Here is a 27,172-nt window from a genome sequence, read left to right as displayed (position 1 = left end):
CAAATCAAACGAAGAAAAGCTCAGACGTTTTGAACGAAAGATACTTAGAAAAATTTTCGGACCTCACCACGACATTAACACAAACCAGTATAAGATCAGAACCAACTTCGAATTAAAAGAACTCGACAATGACACCAATATTTTCCAAGAAATTAAATCACAGCGACTAAGATGGGCAGACCACGTGCACAGACTTCATAACGAGAGACTTGTAAGACTGGTATAGGAGGAGATTCCTACAAGCAAAAGACCACTCGGACGTCCCAGAATGCGATGGAGAGATAACATCCAAGCAGATCTCCGAAAAATGAATATTCCATTTGACCCTAGGTTGATGGAAGACGGAACAAATTGGAAGAAAGTTGTACAGTCGGCCAGGACCCACCAGGGTTGTAGCGCTACGTGACGATGATGATGAACCAATGCTTGTTCAACCACCAATGGTGGTCAAGCAACCAATGGTGGCCAAGCAACAGATGCTTGAGCCACTCTGCATCTGAAAATACTTAAATTATGGGATAACTTTCAAAGCGTTTTGGAAAAATTATGGGTTGTGGGTTAGTACACTTCATCTCATAGCGTCATATCATGTTCTTCACGGTTGTTTTGGATTAGGCTTAACAACAGCCACTAAGGTGGCGTCAGTTCTTTTGAATGTAGAAGTATAAATTGGTGATAGGGGTCTACCCCAAAATCCCGACAGCCAAAATCCCGACAGCCACAATCCCGACGGCCAAAATCCCGACGGCCAAAATACCGACACGCCAGAATCCCGACAGGCCAGAATCCCGACAGGTTTGATAAGATTCTTTTTAACATATAATTACATTTATTTCTTGTTTTTTGTTTATGGCCACTGTTTTTTTTATTTTTTGTTACTAAACAAAAGTATTTTGTATTAAAAGTATTAAAAAAAAGTCGGAATTTTTACCTATGCGAGGATTGTTGCATGTCGGGATTTTGGGCGGTCGGGATTCTGGCGTGTCGGTGTTTTGGCCGTCGGGATTTTGGCTGTCGGGATTTTGGCTGTCGGGATTTTGGGCGGCACCGGGTGATAAGGCAGCATTTCGCAAATTTACAAACAACCAGAATTGATTTGTGAATATTCATTTCTTAGGATATTATACAACATAATAGATGGTACTACATATTTATATTTAGTATGGTATAATTAGATCCAAACCCAGACATCCAAAGTGAAAGTTATCATCCAACACCAAATTGTTCTATATGGTCCACATAATGTTCAGAAAAAAGTCACACCTTTTTGAGCGTCGGGTTTGGGGTGGAGAGGGGGGAGAAATCGGTAAATTCGTAGTTTTTTAAGTTTTTCGTCAATATTTCTACAACTATGCATTTTAGCATAAACAACCATCTATACAAAAATGTTCTGCATTAAATTTGAAACAAAAAATGTTGTATGCATAATCCTTCTAAAATGAACGGTTCCAAAGTTACGGAGATAGTATAGTATAATTGGTCCAAAAAAGGGTTAACCCAGACATTAAAAGTAAAAGTTTTCCTCCAACACCAAATTGTTCTATATGGTCCAGATATTGTTCAGTAAAAATTTACACCATTTTGAGCGTCCGGTTTGGGGGGCAGATGGGGGAGAAATCGGTAAATTAGTAGTTTTTTTTATGTTTTTCGTGAATATTTCTAAAAATATGCTTTAGCGTAAATAATATTCTATACAGAAATGTTCTACATCAAATTGAAAACAAAAAAGGTCATATACATAATTGTTATAAAATCAACGATTCCAGAGATATGGAGGGTGAAAAGTGGAGGTTTTCGATACTTTTTATATTACTTGGGCAATTTATAATATTTTTACTGATTGAAAGAAATTTTCTTCAACAGGATTTGCTATTTCAGTAGCCGATGGTATGTTAGTGATAAGCCCTTGAAGAAACGTCAACGTCACCACCCAAAATCATCATCAATTTCCCAAAGAATATAAAAAGTATCGAAAACCTCCACATTTCACTCTCCGTAACTCTGAAACCGTTGATTTTATAACAATTATGGATAGGACCATTTTTGTTTTAAATTTTATGTAGTATGTTTTTGTATAGAACATTGTTTCGCTTAAACATAGTTTTTAGAAATTTTGACGAAAAACGTAAAGAAATTACTAATTTACCGATTTCTCCCCAAACTCCCCCCCCCCCAAACCGGACGCTCAAAATGGTGTAACTTTTTACTGAACAATATGTGAACCATATAGAACAATTTGGTGTTGGAGGAAAACTTTTACTTTGGATGTCTGGGTTAGGCCTTTTTTTTGGACCAAATATACTATACTACCTCCGTAACTTTGGAACCGTTCATTTTAGAAGGATTTTGTATTGGAACTTTTTTATTTCAAATTTAATCTAGAACATTTTTGTATAGAAGGTTGTTCATGCTAAACCTCATAGTTTTAGAACTATTGACGAAAAACTTAAAAAACTACTAGTCCAGGGCGCATCTGTTTTGAGATGGACGTTGAGAGGTGACTCAAATTTTTTTGCAGAAATTGCTTGAAAATAAATCAAATAATAACATTTGAGTTATCCTCCCTCTCAAAAAGGCCCGGAACATTGTCTAAATAATCAAAATGTCAAAAATTGAAGGAAGAATTCGATTTTTTTCTTCGTTTTTTGATTATAACTTTAAAAGTATTCATTTTCGAGAAAAGATGTACTGACATAAAAGTGGCGTAATTAAATTTCCTACAATATAGAATTGGTTAAAAATTTAAAAAATAGTCACCCTAGTTGAAAAATAGCAATAATTGCGAAAAAACATACAAAAACAAGTATTCGCATTTTACGTTTTTCAACCATTAATGCTATACTTAGGACCTTCATATTTCATCCAGAAAAACCTTATGATAAAATAAAATAATGCTGTAAATTTCATTAAGATCGGTTCAATAGATTTTGCAAAATAAATTTTTCAATTCAGCTTTCGCAACAAAAACTCATTTTTTCAAAATGTTACAGGATTGAAAATAAAGCAGATAGCAAGTTGAATTTTTTTTTGCTTATAGAGATGTACTGTACCTTTCATTTGCAATTCTCAAAATTAAAATCGATTAATTACCACGGCGTCAGAAAATTTTTGAAATAAACAATAATTTTTGGTGCTACGCGCAGGACAGCGGTGTTCGATTCACACAAGTTGATTTCCACCATAATTTCTTTCAATCTTTATCTAATATATTATTTTCTTACTCTTTATTTTGTTGTATTTTAATATTTTAATTCCACAAAAATCAAACTAATTTTATTATTGTTTATGAAATATTGTTTAAACAATTGCATATGTTTAAAAATAATAAACTTTTATTATTTAAGAGGATCGGTACGTATTTTCGACTGCAATGCTATTCAAATGGGGATTCATTTTTTTCGAATCCTGAGAAAACTAATAAGTATTTTTGAAAAATTTAAACGCAGAATGAAAGATTACGTTATTAGCGAGGGCCGAAAGTCCCTGAGAACTTCTATAATGTTTATTTTAATAAGTTACAGGGGTGAAAAACTAAGAGATAATTTAGTGTGATTTTTAATTTCAAATATCTCATTCAAAATAAACTTTTTATTTATTCTAAGGGACTTTCGGCCCTCGGTAATAATTTAGTCTTTCATTCTGCGTTTAAATTTTTCAAAAATATTTATTGGTTTTTTCAGGATTCGAAAAAAATGAACACAATGCCGTGGTAATATTTTCCAAATCTATCTTTGTCTTACAACGCACTCAGCGGAATATAATATTGTCAGCATATATATTGTCAGTCAGACACTGACAATCAGTGACAATTTTAAATATTTGACATTGCATCGGGAATATTTTGAGTTATTGATTAAATATTATTGATATATATATAGTGTATTTGATAAATAATTGATTTAAGACGTGAACTTAATAAAAAGTTATTTATTGTGTATTATTTGTGGAAGATCCAAGCAGAGAATACATCAGGATAATATATTCTGTGATCCAAGTATTTTGTTGTTAAAGATGTTCAAAATTGTAAGCGTTCCATAACAATATATTATTAAAAAATCACTTTAACACTTTTCTCGATTGAGTATTAGTTTTGTTGTACAAATAAATTATTACAATCACTGAATACATAGTTAGTGAAAAAATTATCACATTTATTAACTGAATTAATAATTTGCAATTATAAAAATAACAGTTATCCAAGAACATTCAAAACCCATCTCTTTAAATTAATGATGACATTTTCAAGTAGAATGACATTCTAGTAATGTTTACATATCCATACCAGTGTGACTTTTACTACACGTAATTTGCCGTGTAAAGACAGAAAAAGTAGGGATACGCGTAAAATATTTGCGAATTATGTACCCATAGCCTTAAGTTAAAATATATTAACAAAGAAAGTTTTTACTAATAAAAGTGTTATTTGAAAGGATAGAGTATGTGTTTTTATTTTGCAATAAACAAATTTATTTATTTATATCGAAATGTAATAAAAATTAAAATGAATCAATCATTATCAAAGGTCATTGGAATGTCCAATCAGAGCAAACTATCCGCTGTCCTGCGCGTAGCACCAATAATTAATGTTTATTTAAAAAAAATCCTGACGCCGGGGTATTGATCGATTTTAATTTTGAAAAATAGAAAATGAAGGGTACAGTACACTTCTATACATAAAAAAATTTTCAACATGCTATCTGCTTTATTTTCAGTCCTGTAACATTTTGAAAAAATGAATTTTTTTTACGAAAGCTGGATTGCAAAATTTATTTGGCAAAATCTATTAAACTGATCTTAATGAAATTTACAGTATTGTTTTACTGTATCATAAAGTTTTTTAGGGTGAAACATGAAGGTCCTAAGTATAGAATAAATGGTTGAAAAACGTAAAATGCGAATACGTGTTTTTGTATGTTTTTTTCACAATTATTGATATTTTGCAACAAGGGTAACTATTTTTTAAATTTTTAACCAATTCTATATTGTAGAAAATTTAATTACGCAACTTTTATGTTAGTACAACTTTTCTCGTAAATGAACACTTTTAAAGTTATAATCAAAAAACCAAGAAAAAATCGAATTTTTCCATAATTTTTTGACATTTTGATTACTTAAACAATGTTCCGGACCTTTTTGAGAGGGAGGATAACTCAAATATTATTATTTGATTTATTTTCAAGCAACTTCTGCAAAAAAATTTGAGTCACCTCTCAACGTCCAAATGTACTAATATTTTTACAGACGCGCCCTGGTCTATACGAATTTGCCGACTTTTCCCCCCTCTCCCCCCATACCCGACGCTCAAAAAGGTGTGACTTTTTTCTAAACATTATATGGATCATATACAACAATTTGGTGTTGGAGGATAACTTTCACTTTGGATGTCTGGGTTATGTCATTTTTTGAATCAATTCTATCATACTAATTATGGTACTGTTCTTACGATGTCAGTTGGACCAGAAGCATTTTTGGGGTCCGGTCAATAATTCTACGAAGAGCATAGAAATAAAGATAAACCATATAAACATTTGCTTGCTTCAAAATTGATCACTCCTTGTATTAGTCCACATGGACGCGGGTGTGGCTTACTACTTTCTAACGTATCTTATTGGGCAATACTGAAGAGTAATTGGTCAAATTGTTCGGAAGTGCGTAGGCTCAAATCATATCGTTATCTGGTCAAAATACCTTCTCATGTTTCAAAGGCGGCAAGCAATATAAACACTAAATAAACAGTGTCGTCGTCATAACTTACAATTATTTTATTTTTATAATACATTTTTTGTCTCATTTCTTTAGTACTTAAAAAATGAATAAGCACATGAAATTGCATTTGTAAGTATTATATACTTTTAATGATCAATTTTAAATTTTATTGTATTGTATTATACTGAAACTGTATTGTTTATACAGGATGTCCCATATATTATGCGAGATTTAATGACGTCAATTTGCTCAGTCCGCTGATTGGATAATGTAATTAATGGAATTTTTCATGTTTCATATTTTTATTTTTTCCATATTTTCCTTTGTATGTGTCCATGTCTAAGAGCCATATATGAGGAGAGGGAGTGTACATTGATTGAAGACTCTTGATTTTAGGTACTGGGGGTATTTTTTTTTCTTTAGAATAAAAGACAGTTTTCCGAGTGATGCCCAGGCCAATCTTATTATTTTTTTTTATTTCTTCGGTCTGATTTTTTTTATTTAATTTAGTGATTTGTCCTAGAATATCTCTTTTACTTGCTTTATTCTTGTTTGTGCCACTGTAATTATTGGTTCTCCTTGTTGATTGGTCATGGCTTTTGTTTTACTGTAAGCGACGTTCAGTCCCATCTTTGTCGATTCACTATCTAGTGCTTCCATCATTCTTGGTAATTCTTCACTATTTTCTGTTTTAATACAATATATATACTTACAAGTCAAAAGTGACATTTGGAAAAATTGTGTAGCTCAAGTTCAAGTAAAATAAAAATATTATCTTGCTTTGTCACCAATATTAATGTCTTCTTCTTCTTTTCCTTCTTCTTCTTCTTGTGTAGACATGACTGTCTGTTTTTCAATGTGGCTCCAGTAAGTTGTCATTCCATCGTTTTCGTGGTCTTCCCACTTAGTTTTGGATCCCGCGTATGAAAAAAAAGTTGATTAATAGCAAGCTGAAAATTTTTTAATAGCTTAAGGGTGTGTAGTTGGAGAAACTTTGATATATGGGAACACTGGAATAGGGGAAGTTTTAATTGTGGAACAGGTTAAAAATTTGGAACGGCCAGACCACGAAAACGGCACATGTATTTTGTCCGACAGAACAGACTTAAACTCTCCGAACAGAGATTAAACTCTCATGCAAAAATCAGCCTACTATTTATCACCAAATGGGCGTTTTAATGAGTGGAACATGTAGAATATGTCAAATGACAGGAATTATGACAGCTGATAAATAGCAGTCTGATTTTTGCATGAGAGTTTAATCTCTGTTCGGAGAGTTTAAGTCTGACCGTTCCAAATTTTTAACCACAATTAAAACTGCCCCTGTTACAGTGTTCTCATATATCACAGTTTATCCGACTAGACACCGTTTAAGCTATTAACAAATTTTCAGCTTACTATTTTCTTTTCCAATATTGGTGTGGTAGTTATAAACACGACAAGTGTCGAATCAAGTTCTGAACACACGGATAGTGATATATTTCAACTTGTCAAAAATATGTCCTATGTATAGTATTTTTACTACAAAAGCGATATTACGTAGGTCAAAATTTTTGACGTAAGAGAACTGTCAAAACATTAGAATGTGAATTTTCATTATTGCCATGTTTATTATAAACATGGATATAATGAAGAGTCACATTCTAATGTTTTGACAGTTCTCTTACGTCAAAAATTTTGACCTACGTAATATCGCTTTTGTAGTAAAAATACTATACAGTAGTAAAAGTGATCTCTTCATTAGTCATGAATTAGACAATTCGACTGGAAGAGGAATTATTCGTTTTCATGTATTTTATGTGTATATTCAAAGTGTAGTCTTATTTCTTTAGTTCTCAAATTAATAAGCACGTTAAATTTAATTTGTATTATGTATTTTTAATTATCTTTGGTGTCAATTTCATAAAGAAATGTGAACAGTTAACAACATTATTACTGTTTAACAAATATTGAACCATAATTTAAAAATAAAAGTTTACTCATTAATTTCTATTGCGCCGCCTATGTTTTACAAACGGTGCCGACGATCGGTGTCGAATTTTGTTTTTATACTGGTCCAACTGACATCGTAAGAACAGTACATCATTATTTTTCTTTTAGGAGCCCAGCATGGAGAAGATTTGTCATATTTGTTTATCACAAGTGAAAGAGTTCCCACTGTGTATGATTATTTTATAGTTCGACGTATAACTACACTGTGGTGCAATTTTATTACAACAGGGTAAGTTGCTATTTAAAAAAAAATTGTCTTATTCTCTAGCTTTCCGCTAAATATGAACGCATTAAGAAAATCCGATTAATTAGATCAATGTAATACACTTCTCTAAGAAATTAACGTACCACCTTAAAAATTGGTCATTTTTAATGTCTCGAACTTCCTAAACGTGTTGTCCGATTAAGTGATTTTTTTAACATGTTATAGCATTATTCTTTTACAATATCGCTGTAATAATATTGTTGCTAGGCAACAATTTTTGGTGAATTGTTGTATACCGGGTGTACCAATGATACTGTGATTTTTTTTTCAAAGTTCCCTTCACCTTGTGGAATATTTTAGCATTTATAAAATACTGAAGTTTAAACACAATTATAGCCTCATATTTTCTTAACATTCTGTTTTTTCCTCAGAAGGGTCATATTACTCGTATGCGCGCCAATGATGAATATTAAATTCCTAATTATATATCAAACATGCGCAATAACTGCCTCTTAGAACTCACCAAATTTCATTTGCATATCTTAACCGTTTTTAAAGCAATAAATAAATCGTCAGTTTGTAAGAACAATTTCAACATCCCTATCTCGGAGACGAAGCAATTGCGGACATAGATACGTTTATTAAGCAAACTGTCATTTTTTTATGCATAATTAACCTTTGAAGTTTGCCAAAATTTTTTAAAAACACCGCGTATTGATGAAAAACCAGGCTAGTTATTAAAGTACCTAACTTTTTTTTATCCAATATAAGCGAATGAATAGAAAACAGAATGTTAAGAAAACATGAAGCTATAGTTGGATTTTAATTTCAGTATTTTATAAATGCTAGAAATTTCCACAGGGTGACATGAAGCGAACTTTGAGAAAAAATCACAGTTTGATTGGTAGGCCCGGTATACAATGACAATTTACCTGTCTAGCAACAATATTATTACAGCAATATTGTTAAAGAATAAGCCTATAATATATTAAAAAAATCACTTAAATCGGACATGTTTAGGAAATTCGAGACATTAAAAATTACCAATTATTAAGGTGGTGCGTTAATTTCGTGTAGTTGTTAATTTATAAATATACATTTTTTTCAGACGACCTACACCTGGTCCAATTTCTGATCTTTTGCCAGTCGAATGGTCTCCTGTATCCATTATTAATCCTCCTGTAATGCAAATCGATCTAAACATGGGATTCATTTCACCGCCATACAGCAACTTTTATTCGTTTTATGGAGCCGAAATATTTTCACTTGGGCCATCTAGTACTACCTATTGAATCAACCATTTTGTAAAAGTTGTAAGACATTTTAAAATTTGTACCAAATTTTTAATAAGAAAATTATTTAACGTTGCTTATGTATATTTTAATTTATTCATTCCGCTTCCCAAACAAGAAAATGTAAAGAACAAATAATAATAATTAGGGGGAAAGGCAGTTCTGTCTTAATTTGATTCAGAGTTGGACCACCATATACAGATAGCTATTTCTGCATCTAATGCTTCATCAGTGTAGCTATGCAGTCCCAACTCTGAATCAAAAATCAAACAAGCCTGCCTTTGAAGGGAAATCACCGCGATGCAGTAATTCCACATTTGAGACGCAAAACAGCGACATCTCTAGTAAAACTAGGAAGAAGACGAAAAGACCTAGATGCAAAGTTTACTGTAATAAAACAATTAAAATAATTGAAATAAAACAATAGACAATATTTTAAATCCAAGAATTTTCGTCGACAGAAACTGCTTTCTGGTTACATGGACAAATTAGAAAGGACAATGGTCACGTATCTACTCCCTTTTCGTCTAGGAAAAAGTGACGAAAGACAGTTTCGAATGCATAAAAATCTGAGTAAAAAAGAACAGGGGGGAAAGGCAGTTTTGTTTTAATTTGATTCAGAGTTGGACCACCATTTACAGATAGCTATTTCTGCATCTTATGCTTCATCAGTGTAGCTATGCAGTCCCAACTCTGAATCAAAAATCAAACAAGCCTGCCTTTGAATGGAAATCACCGCGATGCAGTAATTCCACATTTGAGACGCAAAACAGCGACATCTCTAGTAAAACTAGGAAGAAGACGAAAAGACCTAGATGCAAAGTTTACTGTAATAAAACAATTAAAATAATTAAAATAAAACAATAAACAATATTTCAAATCCAAGACTTTTCGTCGAAAGAAACTGCTTTCTGGTTACATCCTGAATATCCGGCTTTATAAACACGGAGACGACGAATATAGAAGAAAGTAGAAAGAACAATGGTTACGTATCTACTCCCTTTTCGTCTAGGAAAAAGTGCCGAAAGACAGTTTCGAATACTCAAAAATCTGAGTAAAGGAGAACAAGGGAGAAAGGCAGTTTTGTTTTAATTTGATTCAGAGTTGAACCACCATCTTCTTCTTCTTCAGGTGCCATCTCCGCTACGGAGGTTGGCAATCATCATAGCTATTTTAATTTTTGAGGCAGTAGCTCTAAATAGTTGTTTCGAGCTGCATCCAAACCACTCTCTCAGGTTCTTCAACCATGAAATTCGTCTTCTTCCGATGCTTCTTCTGCCATCTATCTTTCCCTGCATTATGAGTCGTAGGATGCCATACTTCTCGCCCCGCATCACATGTCCGACATACTGTAGCTTCTTTTCTTTAATTGTAAGTTCAACTTCCTTTTCTTTACCTATTCTTCTCAGTACTTCATTGTTTGTAACTCTATCTACCCAGGAAACCCTCATAATTTTTCTATAGGTCCACATTTCAAAGGCGTTAAGTCGTCTCATTGTCTCTACATTTAACGTCCATGATTCCACTCCATAGTATAGAACACTGTAGACGTAACATTTTGTTAGGCGTACTTTAAGAGCTAATGTTAAATCTTTGCTACATAGGACCTTTTTCATTTTTATAAAATTAGAACGTGCTTTTTCGATTCTGACTTTTATTTCTGCAGTGTAGTCGTTATTTTCTGTTATAAGTGTTCCTAGGTAAGTGTACTTTTTTACTCTTTCGATCTGCTGGCCCTCTACTATCAAGATTTCGTTAGTATTATGGTTGTTTTTACTAATTTTCATAAACTTCGTCTTTTTGATATTGAGAGAGAGTCCGTACTCCCTACTACACCTTACTATTTTACTCATGAGTCTTTGCAGGTGTTGTAAACTATCGGCTATTATTACTGTATCATCTGCATATCTGATGTTGTTAACTAAGACTCCATTTACTCTTATGCCGACTGTTTCATCTTCCAGAGTTTCTCGCATTACCTCTTCAGAATAAGCGTTAAATAATAGAGGTGATAGTATGCAGCCTTGCCTGACTCCTCTCTTTATTTCCATTTCTTCAGATGTTTCTTTTTCAATTCTTACTATTGCTCGCTGATTGTAATAGAGGTGTGTTATTAGTCTTAAATCTCTTTCATCTAGATTTTTATTTTTTAGGATTTCCATGAGTCGATCATGTTTTACTTTATCAAACGCCTTATTGTAGTCTATAAAACAGACGTAAAGAGGATGGTTAACATCCAAACATCTCTGTGTCAGCACGTTGAAGGAGAATAATGCCTCTCTGGTACCCATGCCATTGCGGAACCCATATTGAGTGTCACTAATATCCAGCTCCAGTTTAGAGTGTATTCTGGCGTGGATAATTTTCAATAGAATTTTCAAGGTATGTGACATTAAGCTTATGGTTCGGTAGTCACTGCATTCTTTTGCATTCACCTTCTTTGGCAAACACACAAAGGCTGATGTCAACATTTCTCTAGGGATGATTCCTGTAGTATAGATAGCGTTGAACAGTTCTACTATTATGTCCAGGTTTTTCTCGTTGACCAACTTTATCAGCTCGCTAGGCAATTCATCTGGACCAGCAGATTTATTGGTTTTCATAGAGTTTATTGCCTGACTAAGTGACTAACCTCTGCTTTGGTTATCTCTGGGCCTACATCTCCCGTTTGGCTATCTACGGATGTACTAGCTTCTCTCTGGTCATGAAATAGTTCCTCGATATACTCTTTCCATCGTCGTAGTTTTCGTTTTGTCTCCATTATAATATTTCCATTTTTGTCGAGCAATATATTTGAGGTTCTTCTATTTCCTATTCCGGCTAGTTCTTTGACTTTTTTATGTAGGTTGAAGTTGTCATGTGTGTTTTGCAGTTCTTCTATTTCTTTACATTTTTCAGAGAAGTAGGTTCCTTTAGCCTCCCTAATTTTTCTTCTTATTTGGTTTTGAAGCTGTTTATAGCGGGTCTTATTAATGGTTTTGTTTTTTCTTCTTTCATTCATCAACTCTAGAATTTCCTCCGTCATCCATTCTTCTTTCTTACATTTGGTTGTAGTAAGTACTTTCTTACTTGGTTCTAATATAGAGGTTTTGAAGAATTGCCACTGCTGTTCTACGTTGCAATTATTTCCTGGGTTTCTGTCTAGATTTGTGTTGATTTCGTGTTTCAGATTTTCTTTTGTTTCTTCTGACTTTAGTTTCTGTATGTTAAGTTTATTGTTGTTGCGGCTTTTTTGCGTCTTTTTTAGTTGAAGTTGAAACCTAGCAATAAGAAGACTGTGATCAGAGGATACGTCTGCTCCTGGATATGCCTTTACTGCCTGAATTGAGTTTCGAACCACCATCTACAGATAGCTATTTCTGCATCTTATGCTTCATTAGTGTAGCTATGCAGTCCCAACTCTGAATCAAAAATCAAACAAGCCTGCCTTTTAAGGGAAATCACCGCGATGCAGTAATTCCACCTTTGAGTCGCAAAACAGCGACATCTCTAGTAAAACTAGGAAGACGACGAAAATACCTAGATGCAAAGTTTACAGTAATAAAACAATTAAAATAATTGAAATAAAACAATAAACAATATTTTAAATCCAAGACTTTTCGTCGAAAGAAACTGCTTTCTGGTTACATCCTGAATCTCCGGCTTTATAAGCACGGAGACGACCAATATGTATATAAGAAAGTAGAAAGGACAATGGTCACGTATCTACTCCCTTTTCGTCTAGAAAAAAGTGCCGAAAGACAGTTTCGAATACTCAAAAATCTGAGTAAAGAAGAACAAGGGAGAAAGGTAGTTTTGTTTTAATTTGATTCAGAGTTGAACCACCATCTACAGATAGCTATTTCTGCATCTTATGCTTCATTAGTGTAGTTATGCAGTCCCAACTCTGAATCAAAAATCAAACAAGCCTGCCTTTTAAGGGAAATCACCGCGATGCAGTAATTCCACCTTTGAGTCGCAAAACAGCGACATCTCTAGTAAAACTAGGAAGACGACGAAAATACCGAGATGGAAATTTTACTGTAATAAAACAATTAAAATAATTGAAATAAAATAATAAACAATATTTTAAATCCAAAACTTTTCGTAGAAAGAAACTGCTTTCTAGTTACATCCTGAATCTCCGGCTTTATAAACACGGAGACGACGAATATAGAAGAAAGTAGAAAGAACAATGGTTACGTATCTACTCCATTTTCATCTAGGAAAATGTGCCGAAAGACAGTTTCGAATACTCAAAAATCTGAGTAAAGGAGAACAAGGGAGAAAGGCAGTTTTGTTTTAATTTGATTCAGAGTTGAACCACCATCTACAGATAGCTATTTCTGCATCTTATGCTTCATTAGTGTAGCTATGCAGTCCCAACTCTGAATCAAAAATCAAACAAGCCTGCCTTTTAAGGGAAATCACCGCGATGCAGTAATTCCACCTTTGAGTCGCAAAACAGCGACATCTCTAGTAAAACTAGGAAGACGATGTAAATACCTAGATGCATAGTTTACAGTAATAAAACAATTAAAATAATTGAAACAAAACAATAAACAATATTTTAAATCCAAGACTTTTCGTAGAAAGAAACTGCTTTCTGGTTACATCCTGAATCTCCGGCATAATATTTTTAGAGGTGCCGCAAAAAGGTTGAAAATTAGAATTTTTAGTTAAATTTTGCGAATTTTGTTGATTTTATTTTGGTCAGTAGCTATTGTAATGTCGTAATTCCTATTTTAAATGATAAATACACACTCTAAAACTACTATTTAAAGATAATTTTAGTTTTAACTTGCAACAATCCAATAATTATTTTTAATAAAACTGACAAAGTTTGAACTAGAATTCCACATTTAAAGAAATATTTAGTAGTAAATATTTATTTCATTCCTTAATATAATTTAACATTCTTAGTAGCAGATGAAAGCCAATACGTGAGGAAAATGTGTATTAGCAGAGTTGACAAGATAGTTTCAAAGGTTCTGGCAACGAGGGAGGAAAGGAGGCAAAAACTAGTACAGCAGCATTTGAATTACAGACAATATAATCAGTAGCTGATGGTAACACAGCTGTGAATATTACATGTGCTACATGCTGATGATCATGATCAAAGTTACGAGCAAGAATTTATTTATGATTCCAAAAAGCCCTCAAGTTCTTTGTGTATAACTAAACAAATGCGAGTAGAACTGCCAACAGTAGCTTCTATCTGTGACAGGACTGGTGTCTCAGACAGAATAGCAGCAGCAATCACCAGTGCTGTACAAGGTGTTGGCATTATTATGGAAGTTAATAAAAGTAAGGTAATTGACAGGATGAAAATACGTCGAACACTGTTGAAAAATCATACAAAAGCCACAGAAGCACTCAAATTTAAAAAACGCGGGGTTATTCTTTGATGGAAGAAAAGACAAAACAATTAATCAAGAAAAACAAGGGCACAAATTTTACAAAAAGACTATACTAGAAGAGCACATTTCAGTAGTATAGGAACTTGGATCAACCTTCCTAGGGCATATAACTCCTGCTTCCCAAACAGGTGAAGGTATAAAAGATAGCATAGTGGAGCATTTTTAAGGTGACAATCCATTGAACATTTCCAATATAACAGCTGTCGGATGTGATGGAACTACCACTATCACCGGTGTTAACAATGGTGTAATTTCTTTAATAGAAACAAGCCTAAATAAGCCGCTGCAGTGGCTGATTTGTTTGTTCCATACCAATGAATTGCCTTTGCGTCATTTGTTTTGTACATTCGATGGAAAAACTAAAAACCCTAATGAATTTGAAGAGGTTTTAAGCAAAGAACTTGAAACCTGTAACCAGCTTCCTGTGGTTAATTTCGCTCACATACAAAACAACCTCCCTATTCTAGAGATTAAACACAGATCGAAAAAATTTACTTGAAATGTGCAAAGAAATCTCCAGTGGTGTATGTCCTTCTGATCTTTCTTTGAAAATCCCTAGGAAATTAGCTCATTCACGATGGCTTACGTTGGCCAATCACATTCTTCGGATATATGTTGCAACAGAGAATCCTTCAGATAATCTGAAAACTTTAACTATGTATGTGATGAAGGTGTATGCCCCTGTGTTGTCTCATATCAAACTAAAACCATCTTGTGTAAATGGATCAAAACATCTATGGGGACTCATCAAATGTTCACGTTATACTTGTAAGGGACATCTCCAAATAACTAATCCAGTAATTCAAAGTAATGATTACTTCTCTCACCCAGAAAATATGCTTCTCTTCATGTTATGTGACAAGAGAAAACATATAAGAGAGCTAGATCTACGGCGACTTTTAAAGGCAAGATCGGAACTCATAAATGGTGTAAGGAACTTTGTTGTCCCGAAGCTTAATTTTAATGCCAATGACTACATTGATATAATTAACTGGACGGAAGAAGGAATTACTGAACCTCCTATGACAAAACATATAACTGACAACTTAAAGTACAGTGGAACCCCGATAAGTCGGCCCCCGATAACCCGGAAGTCCGGCTAACCCAGACCGATTTTCATCAGATAAACATTTTGATTTTCAATATTTTGTATTTTGACAACGACCCGATTTGGGCGTCGAAACGTTAATAAAATTATTTTTCAATTTAATTGTGGCTTATTTCCCATCAAAATAGTTAATTATCAGACAAACCTTTCAACAAAAAAAATGTATGTAATATAATATTTGAGAGAGGTGTATGTGTGTAATTTGAGCTATACGATAGTCGATAGTAAAAATGACTCATAGCACACGCCGCAGAAACAACAGGCACCTGTCTGTAGTACCTATTCCTTTTTATTTCAAACTGTCTTAGCATTATTTAGGAAAGACTATTTAAAAAATTCTTTTATAAACAATGGTCTTTAGTTTTCACTGTTCTTAAATAACATTACATCGTTGTGACTGTATTGTGTGTCTTGTATTGTTCGCTTCCGTTTGCTTACGTTTGTGTTTGATGTTTTTTTTTCCAGTAATTTTGATGTGTAGGTACTGTGCATATTTATAAATATATTTCATGTTATTTCAATTCTAACGGAGTTTATGTGTAAGTATTTTATTAATTTTTACCATATTCTCCGGCTATCTCGGATTTTCGATAACCCGGATCGGCCGCGGTCCCGATTAATCCGAGTTATCGAGGTTCCACTGTATATAAGTCAAGCAAGAGACCCTAGTTGTCAGGTGCAGTGTGTGGATTTTCAGTGTTTTCCCTGTCATACACAAGCAGTGGAAAGAGTCATAAAGCTCGTGACTGAGTCATATCTTAGCGTCTGTGCTATAAAAGCTAGAAATGGCTTTGCTAGAGCAAATATTGCTTCTCAAAAGTTTATGCCCAAGTTTGAGACAAAAAAACAATGTTTTGAGTCTCAAGAGGAATATTGTAACTAAAGAAATCTTATAGCAATGTGTATATATAGCAATGATAGCAATGTTAACTATTATTATAAACAATATTTGAATAAGAAATGTTAGCTATGGCACCAGGATAAATATATAAAATATTTGAAAATTTCTGTATTTCTTTGTTAAAAACCTATCTTTTCAATGCTCTTGCGCTTGCGGCACCTCAAGATGTAAACCTAGAACAGAAATATTTTCTAGTTTTATTGTAGACATGAAAAGGCAACTTTCGAGTGCTATTAGAAAGGTCTTTGAAAAAAAAAATTTCCTATCCTTTCGTTCCACCCTACTGGACGTAGACGTATATCCTGGCTGGCCAATTTTAGGAAATGGACAGCTCTAACGTCAACTGATATATTTCGAGCTGTATTTTTGTTTGTTTTTTCCTAGGTATTGAAATATAATTTATTATATTACATCTTATAAGTCTTGCAAGAGATTCAATAGTACAAGTAGGTACCACTCCGTATTTGTTATTAATACCCGTTGTCTGGGTTATGCTTTAACTTTTGAAGCAATTCATATGAATCTGTATGATGTTAATATCTAATTCGCCCCTTTTGCTCTCTTTTATCCGTAACAAATTTTCAATATTTTTAATGTATTTTGTACCCCATATCTCTTTAAACAAAACCCAACCCTTGGAACAAAGCAATAACGCTGTTACTGTTTAAGAAACGAAATAAAAATGAACTAAAGATTTACAGACCCATTAACAACTAAATTAGATGGATACCAGGCAAGAGAACAAGCTGGATTCAGAAAGAGCTTCAGTACAAGTAACCATTTTTTTAAGGATGAAGATATTAATCGATAAAGCTAACTAATATCATATCCCGCTATACATGGCATTTATTGGCTTCCAAAAAGCATTTGATATTGTGGAACCCTAGGTAGTAAAGAATTCCCTACAAAACAGCAAAATAGACTACAGATATACCTACTTAATTAAAAATATATATAATAAGGCAACAACAACTATTAAGCTAATAAACAAACGGATCTTATTAAAATAAACCGAGGAGTATGACAAGGAGATACCATCTCGCCCATGCTATTCAACCGAGCGCTAGAAGATGTGTTCAGACAACTACATAGACTGGGGTGGCTTGGATATAAACATAAACGGGCAATATTTGAATCACTTACGATATGCTGATGATATTTTATTAATAACAGAAAAAAGTGAAGAATTACAAAGAATGATAGAAGAACTAGATAGAAAATCGACAAAGATAGGACTGAAGATGAATTACAGTAAAACAAAAACCATGAGCAATCAACAAGAAAAGCTAATAATTACAGTGGCACAAACAAGAATATAACAAGCAAAACAGTACATATATCTAGGACAAATCACTAGAATAAATAAAGACAATCAAACCGAAGAAATAAAGAGAAGAATAAGATTGGCCTGGGCATTATTCGGAAAACTGTCTTGTATTCTAAAGAACAGAAAATACCCGCAATACCTAAGACAAGGGTTTACAATCAATGTATACTCCAGGTCCTCATATATGGCTCTTAGACATGGACGTTTAGAAAGGAAAATATGGAAAAAATAGCAATGATAGAAAAATCGATATAAATACAAATGCTAAGCATTAAACTGTCAGACAGGAAAAGAAACGAATGGCTTCGTAACAAAACAAAGGTGAAAGATGTCTCAACCCAACTAGCAAAGTTTAAAAGTTCGCCGAACACACCCTACGGCAGAAGGATGACAGATGGACTAAGACGATTATACATTGGAGACCGTGGAACCACAAACAAAAAAGAGGAATGCCACAGATGAGCTGGTCAGATGACCTGAAGAAATACACTGGGTCAAAATGGATGCAAATTGCCCAAGATAGAGAGGCATGGAAGAAGGAAGAAGAGACCTATATCCAAGGATGGATGTTTAAAGCTGATTAGATAGATAGGTAGATTATGCTTTTTTGTCAGTTAAGAATTAAAATTATATTTAGAATTTAAAATGTTTTTTAGTATTTTATTTCGGTATATAGAAAATAAATGTAGATTAAAACTTTTATCTGATAAAATCGTAAGAAAGGTAATACAAAGCAGCACAGAAGCAAATTACCCCATATTCGCCATTGTTCAGAGTCGTCAAAATACGACAAAAGCTTTTCACGGAGCTTTATAAACTAGTCTGATTAAGACAAGCGAAACGCACCCTTATTTGAGTAGAGCCTAAATAGCGTTATGTAAAATTTCTTGTTGTCTCATTCATCCGCGCTGGTCAGAGGCTTACGAAATTAAACTAACGGGAAATTTAGGTGGTTAATATATTACAGTAAACAAAAAATATAAATAAATATCTAAAACAATGCAAAAAGATTCAAACGGATTCAGCTCTAGTGACCATTTATTAAGTATAAAAATCCTTAAAAAACCAGCAAATGCATACCACATTCCTTTATACATAGCGTTCATAGATTTCGAAAAGGTTTTCGACAGTGTCGAACATTGGGTAGTGAAAAGTTCTTTGACATGTATATCAATGAAAAACTAGAAACATTCGAGTTGTGGGTGTATAGAATAGAAGAATTCTGAAAACATCGTGAACAAAACAAGCCACAAACAAAGAGGTTTTAAGAAGAATGAAGAGACGGAAATTTGAAATACAATGAAAACAAGAAAATTTGAATACCTCAGATCAGTGCCGGATTTAGGGTACTTGCGGCCCTAGGCCAAATTACCCCGAGCGGCCCCCGATAACTTTACGATTATGTAATTAAAGCATAAAGACTTAATAATAATAGAAATATTTAAAAATTTTATTTTAATTTTACTTTTTAAATTTCGTAATACAAAGTATAACATAAATTAATAGAAATGCCTCTAATGTTCTATTTGACACGGACATAAATAGGTTCAAATTTATTCACTAATTAAATAATCTTGGTTTGCAAATTTGGCTAAAACCCCAAAACAGCTCTAACAACAATTTCTATATTTATAGAAATTTCGAAAAAGAAAATTTATAGAAAGAATTCTATATTTATAAAAGCCTTTGAGATGTTGGTTTTTCGAAGGATGCTGGAGATCTCTTGGACAGATCACGTGACCAACAACGAGGTGCTGAGAATAATGGAGACTGAGAGAGAACTCCTAAATATTGTAAAAAATCGAAAAACGAGTTATCTAGACATAATTCACAGAGGAGAAAGATACAACTTTTTACTACTCATAATGGAAGGGAAATTGGAAGGAAGAAGAGGTTCAGGAAGAAGAAAATGCTCCTGGCTGAAGAACGTGAGAGACTGGACAGCTATGGACACACATTCGGTATTAAGAACCTCTCAAGATAGAGAGCAATTTGCTGTAGTTATAGCCAACCTTCAGTAATGGAGAAGGCACCTTAAGAAGAAGATAGAAAATATAAATATATAATTCAAAATGTTAGCAAATAGCAGTTATGTGTAAAACTTTTAATATCGCTAAAATTATTATATTAAAAATTAGTATTGTAGTTAATTGTTAAAATTAAATACCATTTGTTTCATTCCGAGGGAAATGTACAGATGACAAAAAAAGACTAAAAAAGCCGAGTTGAAAAGACATTATAAGTAAAAGAACAAGCAAAATAATATGAACTGTACTAGTAATAGAATCGGTACTGAAAAATAAAAATATTAATGCCTGGTTGCACTAACAAATTTTAAGATCCAGCTTAACTTAGCTCAGCTTATAGATAGGGCTGATTTAAATGTCACATACGTTGCACCACAATTTTCAATTCTTATCAATGCAATCCACATGACAATCCATTGCTGAAAATTGATCTAAGACTCAATGGTGCAACGCATAGGTTTCTTTAATGCATGCCTTAAGCTTAAGATCTGTTGATGCAACCAGGCATAAGACTACAACAAATAAACCTCTCGATCGTTCAATTCATTATTCATTATTCTCTTATACTGAAAAACGTCAATGTCATATTCTTAAATTCTTAATTTGTATAAAGTTAAATTAGTGATTAACATTGACACTCACTCCACTCCACACTCATAAAAAATATCATATCTAAACACTCACTTTTCTAGCTTTTTGGCTGCAAAATCTATAATCAAATTTTTAAAGTCTTAAGGCTTGAAAAAGCTCAGCATTTGAAACAAAGCTAGCCAAACTAGACAATCTGGAATCTTAGTCAGAAGTCGAGTTCCTCAAGTAAATGTTTTTCATCAATGAGTTTCAGATACTCCAAAAGTGTACACCGAGAGAAAAAAATTTTTGACATAAAGAAACTTTATTAATATTTAAGAAAGATCGACTTGGCATATTGCCTAAGAAATATATCTTTGTATGTAAGATATAATTTTCTAAAATATTTCAAATAAATTCTACTATAGCCAAAGAAATATATCTTAAACATGATTGAACTATCACTTTCTGGCAAATTTCAAACCTATTTATCAGAAAGAAATTACACTTGATGTTAATTAATTTTATTAGTCATAAAAATATATTTTTACACATTAGAAAACTATTCTTTCTGAGCAATAATATTTCTTAGTAAGGAATATTATTATTTTACTATTAATAATTAATTTATTTAATGTTAAGAAATATATTTCGCAGAGATAAACGTATATTTAGAGTTAAGTTAATATTTCTTGAAAATTAAGTGATATTATATGCGGCGAAATAAATCATTGTGTTAAGGTAAAATCATTATTTATTAATAAAACAAGATATAAAACGTTATCATTACATACAAATATTTTCTCCACTCTTAAACCACTGGCTTCTACCATCTTCTACACAACAATAAAAGGATGGAGAGGCAAATCCAACTTCCTCAAATGTTCCTTCTTTTGTTAATAGCACTTTGTATATCAGCAATTCACTAAAACAAAATCGTTATGTAGAAAGAGTAAACTTACTTTAATAAATTTTTTTTATAAAGATATAGATATTTATTTTGACAAATTTAGGAAATACAAAAAAAAAAACAAACACTCGGCCACACATAAGAACTATTAATACTAATAATAATTAATCACATTTAGTTTAATCATGGCATTATTTAACCTACACATCTTTGTTTATTTTTTTCTTTTTGTTAATGAAATATTAATTATTTATCTGTATAATATAAGTCACACAATAAACATTGTTTAGCTAAAAGAAGAGGGAAAATACAACCAATGTAAAACATTGACGCAGACATAATAATATGTAATTTTCTTAATTTTTATAATCAGAAAGAGACAGCATACCTAATCATTAAGAAATTTTATTACGGGAAAGTATTATTAGGTTACATCTAAGTCATTTAATACATATTAACTAATTCACGGTTTTCGGCAATAACATTTCTTAACCATAAACATATATTTCTTTTAGACTAACTGATTTCTTTATCTCAAATAAATTAACAGAACAAATCCTCAGCGTTGCACTCGCCATGTTTGATATAGCGTTGTATTGTATTGTGAGGGACACGATCTATGAGAAATGTTAAAACCCGGCTTAATGGTAATCCGGTAATAAGTATCTATTGATAACTGTTGTAATACAGACCCCCCGAGAGACATTTACAGAGTTGTATCCAACATTCTAATAAAATTATCGGAAAAAGTGTTGAATTTCGAGTTATTATATAATTTGTGTACTTAAATGTTTTTTCCAATTGATCGATATACTACTGATTATTTTTTAAGTAAACTACCTCGTATTATATATAGTATTTAGAAAAATTTACCTTCACCCTTTTTCCAAAATTAAGATTGTCAAAATAAAATATTTTTTCAGTTACGATAATAAAAATTTTGCTTTGGTGGATTTACAAGTTTTTTTATTAACCGTACTTCGGTTTTTAACAAGTTCGTCAATGAACACTTAATATTAATATATTATACAGCCAGGTCCTAAAGTAACGGATAAATATAATTTCTACATAATTATAAAGTAGATGAAAACTCCTGAACCAGGTCAATTTTTACACACAAAAATATACGTTCTCAATAAAATCGTTCAAATACCCCCTTAACCCCATAAGGATAATAGCTACTTTTTGAGACATTTACCTAAATGTTTAAAAAGATTCGATGTTACTTTTTTGTCAACCAGATAACTAATATACTAGTCAATCGTGACAACTATTTTAGTCGAGGACTTTTTTATGTAAGAAATAAAAATATTACATTTCTGAATAGAGAATTGAAAACCATCTTAAACCCCGTATCACACGCCTTCATTTAAACTCTTTAAAGGGGTAGCTAACCATTGGGGGGGTTAAGAAGGTAGTTAAATGATTTTATTGAGAAAGTGTATTCTTGTGTATATTTGAGGATTTTTCGTATGCGCTTATAATTTAGGTAGAAAATGAATTTATCCGTTATTTTAGGACATCACTATATAAAAGAAGTAAAATTTGTTCACAATAAAAGTACAAAATTTTTTGTAAAAGGTATATATTTTGTAAAAAAGTAAAAAACTGTGCAACGAAAGTCGTCGTTGTTACATGGAAAAAGCTTTTGGGGGACATGACACCATCATAAGTTAAAGTAAAACAGGTTAAAATTAGACTTACAGGTATGAAAAAAATGGTTCTTATTTACTTACATGTCACATGTGATGCCACAAAAAGTTACCCATTGGTCTTTTTACTATCATAAATTAAATGATATACTAGCCACTTCGAAAATTCACATTCATTTGGGATCTTCCAGTTGGATTTAAAAGTTATTCCAACTCATCGTCATTATCGTTCTCGTCATCACTCTCATCCAAATTAATAATAATTTTCTTCAAGGCTGGGACATTTTTCATGTAATCCTTTTCAATCTTCTTTACATGTTCTATAGCATTTTGCCAGTTTTGAGCACTGATATTTTTGAACTCCGTTTTTATTAGTTCGACAACACTTTGGGCATCTTTTGGAGATGTGTTGTTCCTCCGGATATGGTTTTTTAACTGAGCCCATAGCAATTCTATGGGATTCAACACACAGTAATATGGAGGTAATCTTAAAACCGTATGTCCATTGTTAGTGGCTAATTTATCTACAATATGTTCTTTAGTTACGACTTTTGTATGAAGAACCTGAATTAGTTGATCTTTGGTGTAATGATCCTCAAAATATAGGTCTTCGGCTATTAAAAATTCTTGAATTTCATCCTTTCTACTCTGTTTGGTTGGAATTTTTTTAATGCATCTGGAGTGATATGATGCATTGTCCATAACAATCACGCTATTTGCTTTTAAATTTGGGAGTAATGTATTCTCAAACCACGATTCAAAAAGCGTCCCTTCGATGTCTTGGTGGTAGTCTAGAGAACTGTCTTTAATACTTTTGGAACTCAACAATAACGCATCGTTCACCCATCCATGTTGTCCTCCGCAATGTAATATGCAAATTCGCTTGCCTTTAGAATGGGGTACATCTATTTGGCATTTGCTTAAACCGTTTGTCCAGGCTTTATCTATCGTTTCGTGGGAATCAAACCAAGTCTCGTCCAGATAATAAATTTCTCGACACTCACTGCGGTATTGTAAAATTTTTTCGATATATTCATTCCTCCATTTTATTAGGCGGCTACTTTCCATTATGGTTTGTCTCTTATTGACAGTTTTATATTTAAAACCATTTTTGGTCAAAAATCGTCCCAGAGTCTTTGTGGAACAATCATGAACCATATGTTTTTCTTTTAATTTTGCCATGATATTGTTTAGGTTAGGCATAATTTTAGCTGCATACATATTATATATTGTCTCACTAATAGGTTCCAAGAGGTGAGGTTGAATTTTTTTAGAGCTTCCCAAATCCTTTCTTGTTTTTCTACTTTTCGAACCTGTCTTTATTAAACGGTACACTGTTGCACAAGAAATTTTGGTTAATATCGCTGTTTGCTTAACAGCTTCATATCTGTTCATTTTTTTAGAAAGTCCGTCAAATACATCTAACACCATATTTTGCTCAGCTACACACAAATTCTTCCTTTGCTGAGTACTTGACCCCGCACTTTCATCTTCATCTTCTAAATTATCCGTAGGTTCATTTTCGTCAGGTAAATGCATATCACTTTCCCATGGCCGCCACATATTGTTCTTTGATAAATACTAAATTGTATATCACAACGCGCTTTTTTCAACAAACTCTGGCTCAAAGAATCACAAAATATACTGCTTAAGAATGACTAATTCCGTTATTTAAATATTTAATTGTGACAATGATCCCGCCGCATTTATTTATTCTACGAAAATATACCTATTAAGTATTAAATATATCACAACACTTTTTTCGACAAACTCTGGCTGAAAGAACCACAAAATATACTGCTTAAGAATGACTAATTCCGTTATTTAAATATTGTGACAATGATCCCGCCCCATTTAATGATTCTACGAAAATGCACTTACTAAGTACTTAGCAATTACCGGAAATATAAACTTGTTTGTAAATTTGTATTCAGGTCAACCGCAGGAATTTCTCTTAATTGTTTTTAAATGTTATAAACAAAGACATCATATTTTTGATAAAATTTTACAAAAATATTTAATGACGATGATTTGGAATAAGTTTTACTTTATTTTGTGTATATCGATAAATAGTGTTCATTGACGAACCCACAAAACAAAATGTCTACTTATTTTCGTAACTGAAAAATATTTTTCCACCTAGATACCTCTACCGAAAGTATTAATTTCCTGACCTGATTGTAGGGAGCAAAGTTGTACTTTTCCTCCCTTGAATGATTCTTGAATGAAGTAAACTTCATTCTCGGGAGGAAAAGTAGCACTTTGCTTCCTTGTTATACAAATAGCTGTTATTTTGCCAGTCCTAAATTAAAAAAAAGGATGAACTCAAGTATTTTTTTAATACTATATTGCGAGATTGTTTACTGCTAAAAACCATTGTTAAGATCAATTTGTAAAATCATTTAAACAAACTAATTATTTAAAATTTAACATTTCTTCGGTAATTTTATTTGAATGTTGGATACAGGTTAGTACAACTCTGTAATGTCTCTCTGGGGGTTTGTGTTACAATAGGTATCAATACCGGATTATCACAGGTTGGGTTTTAACATTTCGCATAGACCTTGTCGCTCACTATATATGTTTATAGAAGACGATACATTGAAGAAACCTATTATAGTTTTGATACATAAGTATACACATTTTTAAAAAGGCACTTACCTAGGTATTCCTTGGAGGCTTGGTAATCTTGTTGTCACGAGATTCTCTTTTTTCATCAAATATACCTTCAACAAAGCCTTTGAACTGTACACACTCTTCTCCAAAGTCACCATCTCTGTCGATTCGATACTTTTTAGTCAAAATAGACACTTTTACCCTGATTTCTTCATTGGAAATTGACGATAAGTTGTTTAAAAATCCAAATTTTCATTAAGACTGAAATAAACTTCGGACCTTTCATTCAATTCTGAATAAAGCGTGTCAATTACAACATTGAATGTATTAATCTTTAAGTTTTCTATGCCATTAAAGTGGGGTTCAGTGGATTCATCTTCTTGGTCTTAGCCAAGGAGAGCTGTTCTTTTCGGGCGTCTTTTTATTTTAAGAATATAGGTTTCATTTTTAGACAACTCTTTTCCTCTTTTTTTGTAGGAATCAAAGATTTGTATGTTGCAAGTCACATTAAAGTATGTAGCAGTTTTTGCAATGTTTTGCTACTCTTGTCAAAACATTGTAAAATATCGTACCACGTATTTTGTAGAATAGCCATTCTCTTATTTGAAAAATTGTTTACAGATTTCAATTCAATTAGTAAAAATTTTTGTACCCAAAAAATTTTTTTTAACAAAACGCTGCGGCCCCCTTTTGCTTGCGGCCCCCTTTTGCTTGCGGCCCTAGGCCGCGGCCTAGTCGGCCTAGTGGTAAATCCGGCACTGCCTCAGATACATTACACGTGGAGGGAGTTGGACACCTTGCTCCAACTGATTATGCAGGGTAAAATCCAAGAAAAGAGAAGCGCAGGAATGTTTAGAATATCATGGCTGCGCAACCTGAAGGAGGGGTATGAATATATAACAAATAAACTTTTCAAAGCAGCCGTCTCTTTAGTCCGAATATATATGGTGATTGCCAACCTTACGGAAGTGGCACTTGAACAAGAAAATTATTTAAAGTAGGAATGTTTGGAACTATCTAATTAAGAGATCCAACCCACAATGAATATAAAAGCAAATATTATGGCCTAACCTTTATACATTCTAATAGAAAAAAATTAACAACTTCTAAAATTAACTTAAAATAAAATTATAAAAAATACGAGATTTTTGTGAAGGGTATATTTAAAATTCCCTAAATAAGGGTTACATTAAATCATAGAACGTTTTCGGATTAAAAAATCCATCATCGGTGTTACTAAAAGCCAAAAAATAACATGCCTGAACCACCAAAATGTTTTGGGTAAAAACCCTTTAAATGTTTAACATCGTTATGTTATACTACATGTTTTTGATAATACTTAGTGATATTGCAAAAATATTAGTATATAATAACAGTTGACCTGTGTTGCCCTGGCTAATATCCAAGAATATTTGCAACATCACTATCAAAATATGTAGTACCTATAACATAACAATTTTAAACATT

At 32.6% G+C, this 27,172-nt stretch overlaps 2 protein-coding genes across 2 annotated transcripts in view; one reads left to right on the top strand and one right to left on the bottom strand.

The window, feature by feature from the left end:
- Nucleotides 1–9,270, top strand: part of LOC126889343 (uncharacterized) — a 35,180-nt gene extending 25,910 nt beyond the window's left edge. The window contains exons 5-6 of the mRNA XM_050657578.1: nt 7,807–7,927; nt 9,012–9,270. Of these exons, the coding sequence (XP_050513535.1) occupies nt 7,807–7,927; nt 9,012–9,195 (305 nt within the window). The 3' untranslated portion in view covers nt 9,196–9,270. The remainder of the gene's footprint in view (nt 1–7,806; nt 7,928–9,011) is intronic.
- A 14,023-nt stretch (nt 9,271–23,293) lies between these two features.
- Nucleotides 23,294–24,652, bottom strand: LOC126890168 (uncharacterized). Its single transcript, XM_050659021.1, has one exon. The coding sequence runs from the start codon at nt 24,650–24,652 to the stop codon at nt 23,294–23,296; it is 1,359 nt and encodes a 452-aa protein (XP_050514978.1).
- Nucleotides 24,653–27,172: the final 2,520 nt, after the last annotated feature.

The sequence above is a fragment of the Diabrotica virgifera genome, chromosome 8 (assembly GCF_917563875.1).
Source record: "Diabrotica virgifera virgifera chromosome 8, PGI_DIABVI_V3a".
NCBI lineage: Eukaryota > Metazoa > Arthropoda > Insecta > Coleoptera > Chrysomelidae > Diabrotica > Diabrotica virgifera.
Note: the sequence above shows the minus strand (reverse complement) of the source record. Positions and strands in the feature narration are given on the sequence as shown.

Coding starts and splice junctions, on each gene's coding strand:
- LOC126890168 (XM_050659021.1), bottom strand. CDS start 24,652: ATGTGGCGGCCATGGGAAAGTGATATGCATTTACCTGACGAAAATGAA.